This window comes from Silene latifolia, chromosome 1 (genome assembly GCF_048544455.1).
Source record: "Silene latifolia isolate original U9 population chromosome 1, ASM4854445v1, whole genome shotgun sequence".
In the NCBI taxonomy this organism is placed as follows: Eukaryota; Viridiplantae; Streptophyta; class Magnoliopsida; order Caryophyllales; family Caryophyllaceae; genus Silene; species Silene latifolia.
Window position 1 is genome coordinate 92,240,609 of NC_133526.1, and position 12,287 is coordinate 92,252,895.

A 12,287-nucleotide genomic window follows, 5' to 3' on the forward strand; every position below is an offset into this window, starting at 1 on the left:
AAAACGTCGTCGATATTTACTAAAACGTCGTCGATATAAATCAACCCCCTTAATAAATAATGGGCCTCCATTTCTGTTGAGAAAATGGAGAGAATCTTTACTGGAATTAATGGTACCAATAATCTTTCACTAGATAGCTAAGTTTAGGATAATCGATACTATATATATATATATTCCAGAAATCAAGAGACTTTTATGTAATTAAATAAATTTCTACAAATTAATTATACTATATAAATTTTATTCATAGCGCTGTGCGATTGACTTGAACAAGGGATTTCAATGTAAATATTATATAGTTTTGGTTGAACTATAAGTTTAGAGAACACCAGAATATAGTGAGTTTCCTTAATATAAACTGACTACACTTATGGTATTAATTAGTATAAACATGTTAATTATTTAACATACACAAATATAATATAAGTAAGTTATATTTTGGAAACTATTTTTTTTTTTGGTAGAATGTAAGAATTCTATTAATAAAATTGGGCTATTACAAACCTAGTTTATCAACCAAAACAACAAATTAAAAAGGGTACATATATACCCCTGCTCAACTTACTCACTAAACATTACATCAATTCCACACTAACTGTTTCCTAGCCTTAGCCACTCTGCCCATCCAACTTTGAACATCATACTGGATCCTTCTCCAAACAACCTCCGGATGCCATACCATATGGTGAAACTGACAGTTATTACGAGCCCACCATACATGGTACACCATTGCTTGCATTGCTAAAGAGGTAAATTTCCTTCTGTTCTGATTTTGAGCTTGCCACCAACTCAAAACATTCCTCTCAGGAATCACTAACCCACTCCAATCTTGAATCAATAGCAGAATCTTCTTACTATAAGAGCAAGAGAAGAATAGGTGAGCATGGTCTTCATCTGCATCTAAGCAAAGAGAGCAAAGTAAGTCACTGCAATGAAACATTCTGCCGAGTCTGTCTTTAGTCAGAAGACGGTTTTGAACATAAAGCCAGCTGATAAACTGATGCTTAGGTATACCATCAGAATGCCAGACTAATCTATGCCACTCCACAGTAAGATCCTCCTCTCCTAGCCACTTATAACCTTTAGCTATAGAGTATGTACCATCAATTTCAAGCCAATCATGATTGACATACCCTGAGAGAAGCCTATCCTTAACCCTGCAAATTCTTTTCCATGCCCAGCTGCTGCCATGAGGTGGTTTGTAGCCAGTCCAGTCCATACCTTTTAAATAAGTACAGTGCACCCATTTAACCCACAGGTAGTCCTTCTTATCCATCAACCACCAAACATATTTGCCCACTGCAGCCACATTCCATCTTCTTATGTCACACACCCCTAAACCCCCCTGTTCCTTTGGTAAACATACTTGTTTCCAAGAAACCAGAGCATTGGAAGAGGAGTAAGGGCCCCCTTTCCATAAAAATTCCTGCATATGCTTTCAATCTTTGTCATTATACTGGTGGGAATGATATATATCCTAGCCCAGTAACTATGAAGAGTACTTAGCACACTTTTAATCAAGACTAACCTTCCTGCATATGATAATTTTTTCGTGTCCAGAGCTCTAATTCTATCCACCACCTTCTCCACCAACATATTGCAGTCTAGAGTAGACAGTTTCTTAACATAAATAGGAACTCCCAGATATTTAAAAGGTAACTTCCCTATTTTAAGGCCTGTTAATTCTGCAAATTGCTCCAGCAGATTGCTTGGCAGCCCATTACCATAGACATTAGACTTTTGTTTGTTCATCTGTAGCCCTGAGGCAGCAGTAAAAGTAGCACCAGCTCTCATTACAGCAATCATAGAGTCCCAATCCCCTCTACAAAACACTAGCAAATCATCAGCAAAACATAAGTGTGTGAGGTTCAGCTTTTTGCAGAGAGGATGATGCTTGAAGCCATCCAGTTCAGCCAATCTATTTAGAATCCTTGACAGGTATTCCAGGCACACAGTAAACAAGAGAGGGGACAAAGGATCCCCCTATCTCAAGCCTCGTTTGCCTGGAAAATAGCCAAATGTTTCACCATTCAAAGACAATGAGTAATGAGGAGTAGTAACACACTCCATAAAAAGATTGATGAAATGTTTAGGAAAATTAAGAGCCTTTAGCATATCTCTCAAGAACGACCATTCAATAGAGTCATATGCTTTTTGTAAGTCCAACTTCATGATTACTCTAGGAGAACAAATTTTCCTATTGTATAACTTGGTAAGATCCTGACAAATGAGTATTTTCTCCACAATATCTCTATCTTTGATGAATGCGCTTTGATTAGGGCTAAAGATATCAGGCAGGACTAAACTCAGTCTGTTACATAGGACCTTGGCTATGCATTTATACATTATATTGCAGCAAGCAATTGGACGAAATTGGCTCACATTCTTTGGATGCTCCCCCTTAGGAATAAGAGTTAAGGTAGTATTGTTAACCTGCTTCAAGAGTTTGCCAGATTGGAAAAAATCCCGAACAGCAAGAATCACATCACTCCCTATCACATCCCAAGTGTCTTTAAAGAATTGTGAATTGAAACCATCAGGACCAGGGGATTTAGTGCTAGGGATAGAAAAAATGGCCTGCTTAATCTCCTCTCAAGTGATTGGTAGATTCAGACTGACTATATGCTCATCACTTAGAATCTTCCCCTTCCTAACAGTGGGAAAATGAACTTTTTTCACAGCATTACTCATCCCCAACAAATTCTTGTAATAATTCTCAAAAGCATCATTAATTTCTTCAACCTGGTTCAGCACTCTACCATTTACATCCTCAATTTGAACCACTTTATTAGCAGCTTTTCTCTTCTTAAGGACAGAGTGAAAATAAGCAGTGTTATTATCCCCTTCTTCCAACCACTGTGCTTTAAACTTTTGAAGTAGGAAAGCATTTCTTACATCTTCAAGTTGCCTATAGCCATCAGCAACTTTCCTTTAAGCCTCAATCAGCTAAATATCCTAAGGTTGGGTCCTGAGTTCAGCCTGGATTGAATGTAAAGAAAGTAACATTATATGAGCATTCTTTTCAATGTCATGAAAATTGTTTCTGTTCAGCTCATTTTGGAAACTATTAAAAGGTAAATAAATCAATCAAGATTTCCAAAAAATATAATATTCCATAATTCATTAGATTTGTAATTTAATTAGTAAATAATGATGATTGCTCTTGAATAATATTCTAATTTAATATTTCAGCTTTATTAAAATATATAACTCTAATATAACTAGATAATCAACTAATATAATAGTAACCACCTATGTAGTAGTAAAAGCAACAATAATAGCAACGAGAGTAGTGAAAGTCGTACTAGCAGCAATGCAAAATTTAACAGTAATAAATGCGGGAGTGGTGAAAGAAAAAATAATGACGGCGGGAGAAGTGAAAGTAATAGTAGTCACAACACATGTAGTAAAAGTAACAGTAGGAACAACGGAGAGAGTATGAAAAATTAACTAACAATTCGATTTTTGGAAAACATTAATTTATTTAAATATATGATTTTGACAAAACTAACGGGTTAACCGTAAAAATAGCAGGAGTAGTTAAAGAAACAACAGTAACCGAAAAAGTAGTGAACGTAATAGTATTAACACGGGAGGTAGTGAAAGTAATAATATTAACAGCGGGAGGGGTGAATGTATCTCATAATTTGTTGATTAATTTTACATCTCATCATAATTTCAAGATATAAATTGTAAATGTATGTGTTAATCAAATTTAGCGAATTATATTTCATAGAAAAATAAAATTTAAATAGTAAATAAAGGTAGTCCTGGCGTAGTCGGGCATCAAACCTAGTGTCTACTTATTATTAATTCACTTATACTCCGTGTGTCCCAAACCCCAATGTAATTATGTTTTTTTGATGTAAACCCTTCAATTTAATTAGATTCGAGTCGGGTAAAACAGAGTCTTGAACAGTTAAACCCAAAACCTCTAGTTAAATTTGAATAACACCTTTCCAGTTGATGTTAATGGCTTTCAATGTAATTTTTTAAACAATCATAAATTATATACTTAACCACATTTCTTAGCTTACATTATAGATTTTTTTTTTCTGTGTAAAGGAAGCCATAAGGGCGATTTTGACGCCGCCGGGATTTTGATAGGTCCATTTTATATATATTTTAACCCCCTATTTTAGCTCGGTTTATTTGATTATTGCACTTCTATTAGTGTGTTTATGAGCTAATTCCGTGTTCTAGGTGTTTTTGCTCGTATTCAATGCATTTTGTAGGAAATGAAGTTGTTGATAGCTTTTTCCCATCAAATTAGCAATTACCCAAGTTCGTTCACAAAGCTAATGAGAGCAAGTCTTGACCATGTAAGGGCGTTCCGGGAAGTATATGGGCATTTTGGGAAGAAATAAGAAACCCGAGCATGAAGATATTCAAATGGGTAGATGGACAAAGATAAATAAAAGGAAGCCCATAAAGAAGTTGAGAGCAAGGAGCTTAGGATGCCATTTTGATTCCATATGAGCATTCAACCGGAGGATTAAAGACAAGTTAATAGCCCATATTGGATTCCCTTTGCAAATTAAAGACGGAATTAAGAGAAACGACCAAGAACACTACGACCCTGATCGGGGTGGGGTGTCCCTGATCGGGGTGTCCCTTTTCTAGCTCGTTTACGTTAGTCCCTTTGGTCCTATATAAAGGGTGTTGTATCCACACACTTTGGACACATATTTCCACACAATTTTTATACGCTTTAGTCTTAGTTTTCAGAATAAAATGTAGTTAGATTATATTTCTTTTTAGCATTTCCTTTATGTTATAAACAATCTCATTCAAGCATTTCAAGTTATTATACAATTTACATTTCAATCTTTTCATTTGTTCTATCTTGTTCTTCATTTCCAGGCTCATTTCCAATTGTTAAGGTAATATTATTTCTAGTATTGTTTTGTTATTCATTTGTCATTTACATTACTAGTTAGTATGTTCATCTTTATTATATCATTTGTCATTAGATTAGTTTTTATTATGCATGAGTAATTCACTAGTCTAGGGATTAAGGGAGCCACGCATGAGTAGTATTTGCAATTCTTGAAATTTGATGTTTTAATATCAACTCATTGTTTATTTAACATGCTTGCATTGTAGTGTTAGTCTTTGATTGTTGGCCACTATCTTAGATTAAATTTGCTAATTCACTTTTATAAGTCGAGAGGCACGGAAATGAATTAGACTTAGAATATTTTAGTAGACCGACCTAGCCATAGCGATAGCTCGTTAGGACCCGTTCTATGATTGACAATAAGGCCGAGAGGTGGTTGTCATAAGACCTAAACAATTAATGATTTTATCAATTCCTATGTTTAACTTGAGCATTTACATAATTTTCATGTGACCCGACTTCCCTAGGCTCTTTCTTTATCATTTTTTTACAAATCTAATCAAATAATCAACCGATAACCGACCTCGATAGAATTCACTCCATAACAACTTGTTTAATAACTCATGTCTCCTTGTGTTCGACCCCTATTACTACATTCATTTGTGTATAGGGTATTTATCTTTGATTAGGCTGCGACATCCTATCAAATTTTGGCGTCGTTGCCGGGGAGCAGGGTTTTGTTTGCTAATTAGTTGTTGAATTCTATCTTATTTTATTTTGTCTTAGGGAACACTTGTCCTTGGGATCTTCTCACGGTTTCCTTGTATTTTTAGTACCTATTTTGTAGGTAATAAAGCTTGGCCTTTCATAATGAATGATGAATTCGTCCAACAACTCAAAGATGAGCCTTTTCATGACTATCTTGCCCGGTTCTACTATTTTTGTGATGGTCTCATCTCCCTTGGACATGTCCTTGATGGGGATCACTTAGGTCATTTCGTGCTCGATGACATGGATTTTGAGACCCGAGAAATGGCTCTAACCTTGAGTAATGGGAGTGTCTACTACATGATTAGGGTGGAACTTTGGAATTTCTTGAGTTTCATGGCTAGCCAATGTCAATTGCGGGAGGTAGCACGCCAATTCAATTTATGGCGCATCGAAGCGGAGCTCAAAGTTGCTAGAGCTCGTTTGGATCAACTTTCTCAAAAGAAACCGATACCACGTGAGCCTATTTCCTCTCCTTTTGCCTTTTTACCTCCCCAATGTGAGTCTTCTCCCCTTAATGACTTTGAATTATTGGATGATGATGACGATGACGATGGTCCGACTTTTTCTATTAAAATTCCCCTTAGTGTCATTCCAATTGAAAATTTAGAGACTCATGTTGAAGAAAATGACCTTGTGGTAGATGACACACTAGTCATGGGTGATCTTGAGCCCGACCACCATAGTGAGACGGATGAGGTTTTATCCGAGTCATTTGAAACCTTTGAAAATCCTTTCGCATGGGATGTAATTGACCCATTTGAGTTTGATGGAGGACTTAGTGATACACACGTAGAAGTTAAGTGGGATGCACCCCCCATTTTTTATGAGTCCTACCACGTTGAGTTTTCATACCACCAATTTGAGACCATTTAAATGATAATTTGTGCACTAACGGTTTATTTTATGGTCTTAAGCATGATGCTCCATCTTTTGCTGACGAGTGGAGTAGTATAGTGGTTCTTTTGGAAGTCTCCCATATGCAATTTGATAAGATATCCTATTTCTTACCTTTGATCTTTCATACTTATATCTTATCAATTGCTTACATATGCACTTGTATTGCTCATTCGCAGGTATATGATAGACTTCTTAGGGCTTTGACTTACTTTTTAATGATAAAATTGGTCGTGTCACTTGAAGAAAATCAAGTCTAGCAAGACTTTAAATTTGCGCTTCTCGGGAGGCAACCCGTGTTTAATTATGTTTTTGAGACAATTTACAGTTTTTGGACAATTGCAATTTCACTTTGGTTTTGATGTAATAGTTAGGACAATAAGACAATTAGCTTGCTTTAGTTTGTAGTAGCTTGTCTTTTGCAGGTACTTTGCTACTTGGATTGGACCTTACTCCATTTTCAAGCTAGCTTGGGGGAGGCTTCTATATTTTAGTATGCTTTCTTCCCTCCCTTTATTTCCGCATATGTCATCCCATCTTCCCTTGTTGGGTTTCTTTCTTTGTTTCGCACATTGAGGATAGTGTGTTGTTCTAGCTTAGGGGAGGGATTTAGTGAGTCTAGTTATGGGAAATCTAAAAAAAAAAAAACTAAAAAACTAAACATTTGAAAATTGATCTTGTGTCCATCTATATGTCTTTGCATAATGTCATTCCTCTTTGCATTTCCCACATTGTGGCTTTTTAAGCTAATGATTCACGCTTTATTGATGGATGATTGCATTCATGGGGATGTCTTGACATAGTAGGTGGAAGATGAAAATTGAACCAAATAGGCTTGATCTTGACTTTGGCAAGCACCAAAATGGTAAGGTAGAGCCTCCTTGGACCGGCATATCTTTTTCCGGTCTCACTTAAGTGAGTGTAGGTCTTCTTATGGTGTGTGTTATATCAAAACGCACAAGTATGGTTTTATTTTCATCTCTTTGAGCATTACTTTCATAATATGCTATGCATTTGAAGCCATTCACTTTGACTATATTGCCCATTTCTAGCCCCTTCTTACAAATATTTACATCTTATCTAGCTACATTAGAAACTTGCCTACCTTGTTAAGCTAGTAGCTACGTCATTAGTGTTAGGGTGCTCATTTGGGATATGCTTTATTTTGAGTCTTTGTGAGCTTGGTTATGCCGGAATTGCTAATTTTCGGAATTTGTTTATGAAAGAAAAGAAAGAAGTGAAAAGGAAGTTGAGAAAAAAGGAAGAGAAAAGAAAAAAGAATGAAAGAAATTGAAAGAAAAAGATGTGAAAAAGAATGGAAAAAGAAGCATGAATTGAATTGAAAAAAAGAAGAAGTTGAATTAAGAAACTCTCATGTTTTAATCATGAATTCTTGGAGAGTATTCTTATGGTTTGTAGTGAAAGAGGTCATTATGTTGTTGTTTTTGGCTTCTAATTTTGGGTTTAGCTTGGGATTGATCATCCTTTCACTTGGTTGTTGCTAGATTGAATTAGCTCCACATACCATAATTCATATGTTCCCCCTTTATACCCATTACATATTGCCTTCTTTTTACCCTTTGGCTTCTTATTCATGCTTGCATTTGATTGTTTTGACTTATGATTTGAAACAACTACCATATTAGATTGCGGGCACACTCTCATGAGTCGAGGATAGGTGAATGCTACTCACACAAAAATCCTTTCACATATAAATGAGTAATGAGTGAATCGTGAGAGTCCAAAGTCAAAAAGATAATGCAAGGGCCGAAAAGTTCATTTGAAGTCATTCATGCTATGCCGTCATATAAATCTCATCCATGTTGTTGCATTTTCCTTATGCCCATGTTGTTTCGGGATTTGATTCATTGTGCTTCAAAGTTACATGATGGGAATTGCATTTGGATGGGATGATTGTTGCTCGTACCCTTGTCCTTGTCATACATTATATTGTGTGCATGCTTGAGGACAAGTAAGGGTTTAGCTTGGCGGAGTTTGATAGGTCCATTTTACATATAGTTTAGCCCCCTATTTTAGCTCGGTTTATTTAATTATTGCACTTCTATTAGTGTGTTTTGAGCTAATTCTGTGTTCTTGGCATTTTCGCTCGCATTCAATGCATTTTTGTAGGAAATGAAGCCGTTGATAGTTTTTTCCCGACAAATTAGCAATTACCCAAGTTCACGAAGCTAATGAGAGCAAGTGTTGACTATGTAAAGACGTCCTGGGAAGTATAGGGGCATTTTGGGAAGAAATAAGAAACCCGAGCATGAAGATATCCAAATGGGTAGATGGACAAAGATAAATAAACGGACACCTATAAAGAAGTTGAGAGCAAGGAGCTTAGGATGCCATTTTGATTCCATATGAGCATTCAACCGGAGGATTAAAGACAAGTTAATAGCCCACATTGGATTCCCTTTGCAAATTAAAGACGGAATTAAGAGAAACGACCAAGAACTCCACGACCCCGATCGGGGTGGGGTGTCCGTGATGAGGGTTCCCCTTTTCTAGCTCGTTTACTGATACCGTCGTTTCAGTACCTGATGAGAGTGTCGTTGGGGATCTCAATCAAACACATTTATAATTCTCAACAAACAACTAGTTAGTGGTTAAGTCGAGGTCGATCCATGGGACGGGGGGTACTCAAATTGTTCAATCTAATTGTGGTTGTGCTTGGGGTTGTCACAATTGTAATGGGTTGAAGATTCTAGTCTAATGAAAGCAATGGAGTAAAACAAGCAATTAAAGGAAGGATGTAAACAAATGACTAAAAATGCTAGGATATCATGGGTTCATAAGGAAATCATGGGCGTTGATCATACAAACATGTTCTCAATTATAAGCAAGCAATTATTGTTGTGATGGGATCGAGTTAGTGTATATCTTACAATCCCTAAGAAGGTTTGGGTCCCGGAGCCGAATCGATTAGACTGTACAACACCTACAAGTCGACTTAGTCCTTCCTATTCAACTATATGCATGGTCTAGTGAGACTCGCGTTGGTTTATGTCTTACAAGTCTCATTGAAAAGGTAAGTGATGGGTAAAAAATGCAAGGATTCATATGCTCGCATTTCATCAAACATAACATGTGCATAAGTTAAAATCATAACAAGCAAGCAAATTAATTATGTGAACATATTAGATTAAGCATGAATCAATCCCCATGTTGGTTTCCCCTAATTACCCATTAATCCTAGCTAAGAGATCAGACTACTCACTCATTATCATGTTTAACATGCTAACAAGGTTCTCAATCATATTAACAAGGCAAAACATGATGAACAAGTAAGAAAGATTAACAATAATTAAAACAAGGATTAAGAGAATTATACCTATGGAGATTTCAAAATAATAATGCAAAGAATAATAGAAATACTTGATGATTGAGGGAAGGTTGTCAATCTCCCAATAAACCCAAATGATCTTCTAATTACCCAATAATAAACTTGAATTACTCAATAATAAACTTGAACAATAATTAAGGAAAGATTAATGTGTAATTTTGTGGAAAGATTAAAGGATAAGCTATTCTAATCTACTCCTAATCTAATATAAGAAAAGTTGACTTAATCTAAGAAAGCTTGATCCTTTGATTATTACAAATGGAGTATATATAGTGGTACATCATTAGGTTAAGCAAGGGTAAATTAGTAAATAACAATGCTAAGTGTTGAGTTGAGGAAGTGCTCCTCTCCAAGGGGATATGCATAATCTAGGACTCGGATGCTCATCCTGAGCTCGGGATGCGCGTATCCACGAGCAAACTATTCTGAAAATGGCACTGCAGCTTGGGACGAGCGGATTGGTCTCGGGACGAGCGTCTTGGCGGACAGCTTGTCTATTTGAGCTCGGATTGTAAAACGGATGTCATTTCCTCATCCGGACTCCTAATGGAGTTATTCAAAAGCCTAGACCACTTGATTTTTCGACGCAGTTTAATCTAGCATACTCTTAGAGCCAAAAGAGCAACTATTGGTTTGGATTTTGAGCAATTTCTTCTTACAATGTCTTCCTTCTCGTCATCCTTGCTTTTAAGCCTATGATCTTTCTATATACTCTTTATTCCTACATCCTTGGTCATCATTCTTGTGTCCTCTTCATAGTAGTCCATCCAATATCATCAAAAAGCTTCCTAATATGCACGGGAGACAGGAATTTCCGCCTAATTATCTTCTTTCCTACAAAACATACGAAATGCACTAGGAAAGCAAAATAGAAAGCATTTGACGGATAAAATGGCTATGGAATGTTATAATAGTATACAAAATAGGCTTAATTAGGGGACTAAATATGTGCAATTATGAGTCACATCAAATATCCCTAAACCTAACCTTTACTCGTCCCGAGTAAAGAGGTGACTTAAACTAGACCTTTATTTAAACTATCCTAGTAATATAACCGATATGAGACAATTAGCGGGTCTCACTCCGCCGCTTCAACTCACAACAAGACAACCATGAGGTAGGATGCCTTCTTGCAAGGCAAGGTGGGGCTTGCCAAAATGGCGATACATCCAAGCATTAAAGCACACAAAACAAGTAATGGATGCATCTACAAAAAACGAATAGCCACTTTCCTCATCTAAGTGGCGGAAATTATCTATAAGGAAAAAAAAATCTAAGGGTACACATTCCATCATAGATACGGTTTATTCAAACTACTAAGCCTAGAAGGATACCAATAAATCACCTCCAAGTTGTGTCAAGCTAGGGTACCTTTGTCCTCAATCGTTAAATGCTTTCGTCAAGAGTAGACTCCCTATGGTGTTAGAAACACTGGAGGATCGCGGAATTCCCCTTCTTGCCTAGACAAGAAGAAGGGTCGTCTCCTCTCTACCATGCACAAAAGTAGATTTGATGGATAAAGGGATCATTTGTATTTGAGTTTCATATGGGAGTTTGCTTTTGTTGTTGTTTTTCCCCCCAATTTCTTGTGGCATTTGACATTTGAGAACACATTTCTTTTTGCCATTTCTTTTGATGTTTGGCATTTTCAACACTTGACAATTTTTCAACTTTTTTTCATTTCTTTTTGAACATTTTCAAAGTCACCCCATTTGTAGGGAGGGTGCTTATTTTTGAAGCATAGGAGTTTTCATTTTTGTACTCCTCTTTTCTTTGATGCAATTGGAAACTTTTTCTTTTCTTTTCATTTCTTGAACTCAAATTTTTGAACAATTTTTGTGCCCATTCCCTTTGATGACAAAATGTGGTAGAACAAGGATGATGGTTGCATGGTTTCAAGGGTCACCTTGGAATAAATGGTAGCTAAGGAGTTATCACACCACAAGGTACTCTTGACTAAGCCTTAATTCATGGGTCAAAGGATACTAGCATGACACATCCTAGGGTATTTTACAAGTATTCTAACAAGAAAAGTCTTAAGAAGAAAAAGTATCTACAAGGGCCTATATACACTTGTCAAGTTTCCCAAATAGACGCTTTCACAAAATTTTTCCTAAATGCAACTATATGTCATGATGCAACTAACATTTATAGAACCCAATGCATATGCTTCTACCAACTAGTATGCCAAATAATCTAAATGCAATCCTAAATTCACATTGTTTATACCGCATCAATCAAAATAAAGCTACATAGTCATTAACATAAAGAGGAAAAAGGAGATTGGAAAGATCATACCATGCAGTTTTCATGATCCTCATGTCTCGGATGTGGCGTAGTCGATCAATGTGAAAAAGGATGGACAAACACATTATATACAAAACAATATATACAAGACTATACTACAAAGGAAATGAACATGTTTTTGGATTT

The 12,287-nt window shown here is 36.2% G+C and overlaps 1 protein-coding gene across 1 annotated transcript; it reads right to left on the reverse strand.

Annotated features, from left to right (window-relative positions):
- Nucleotides 1-580: 580 nt before the first annotated feature.
- Nucleotides 581-5,223, reverse strand: LOC141650753 (uncharacterized). The gene is made up of 5 exons (XM_074458688.1): nucleotides 5,216-5,223; nucleotides 2,616-2,908; nucleotides 2,004-2,492; nucleotides 1,582-1,832; nucleotides 581-1,426 (listed from the first exon to the last, which is right to left on the reverse strand). Exons 1-5 carry the CDS (start codon nucleotides 5,221-5,223, stop codon nucleotides 581-583), a joined length of 1,887 nt encoding a protein of 628 aa, XP_074314789.1.
- Nucleotides 5,224-12,287: the final 7,064 nt, after the last annotated feature.

What these genes read in the sequence shown, in the direction of transcription:
- LOC141650753 (XM_074458688.1), bottom strand. An exon ending in AAGTGATGAGCATATAGTCA is followed by an intron (nt 2,493 to 2,615) that starts GTCTGAATCTAC and finishes GGGATGTGATAG; the next exon opens with GGAGTGATGTGATTCTTGCT. An exon ending in AACATTTGGCTATTTTCCAG is followed by an intron (nt 1,833 to 2,003) that starts GCAAACGAGGCT and finishes ATGATTTGCTAG; the next exon opens with TGTTTTGTAGAGGGGATTGG.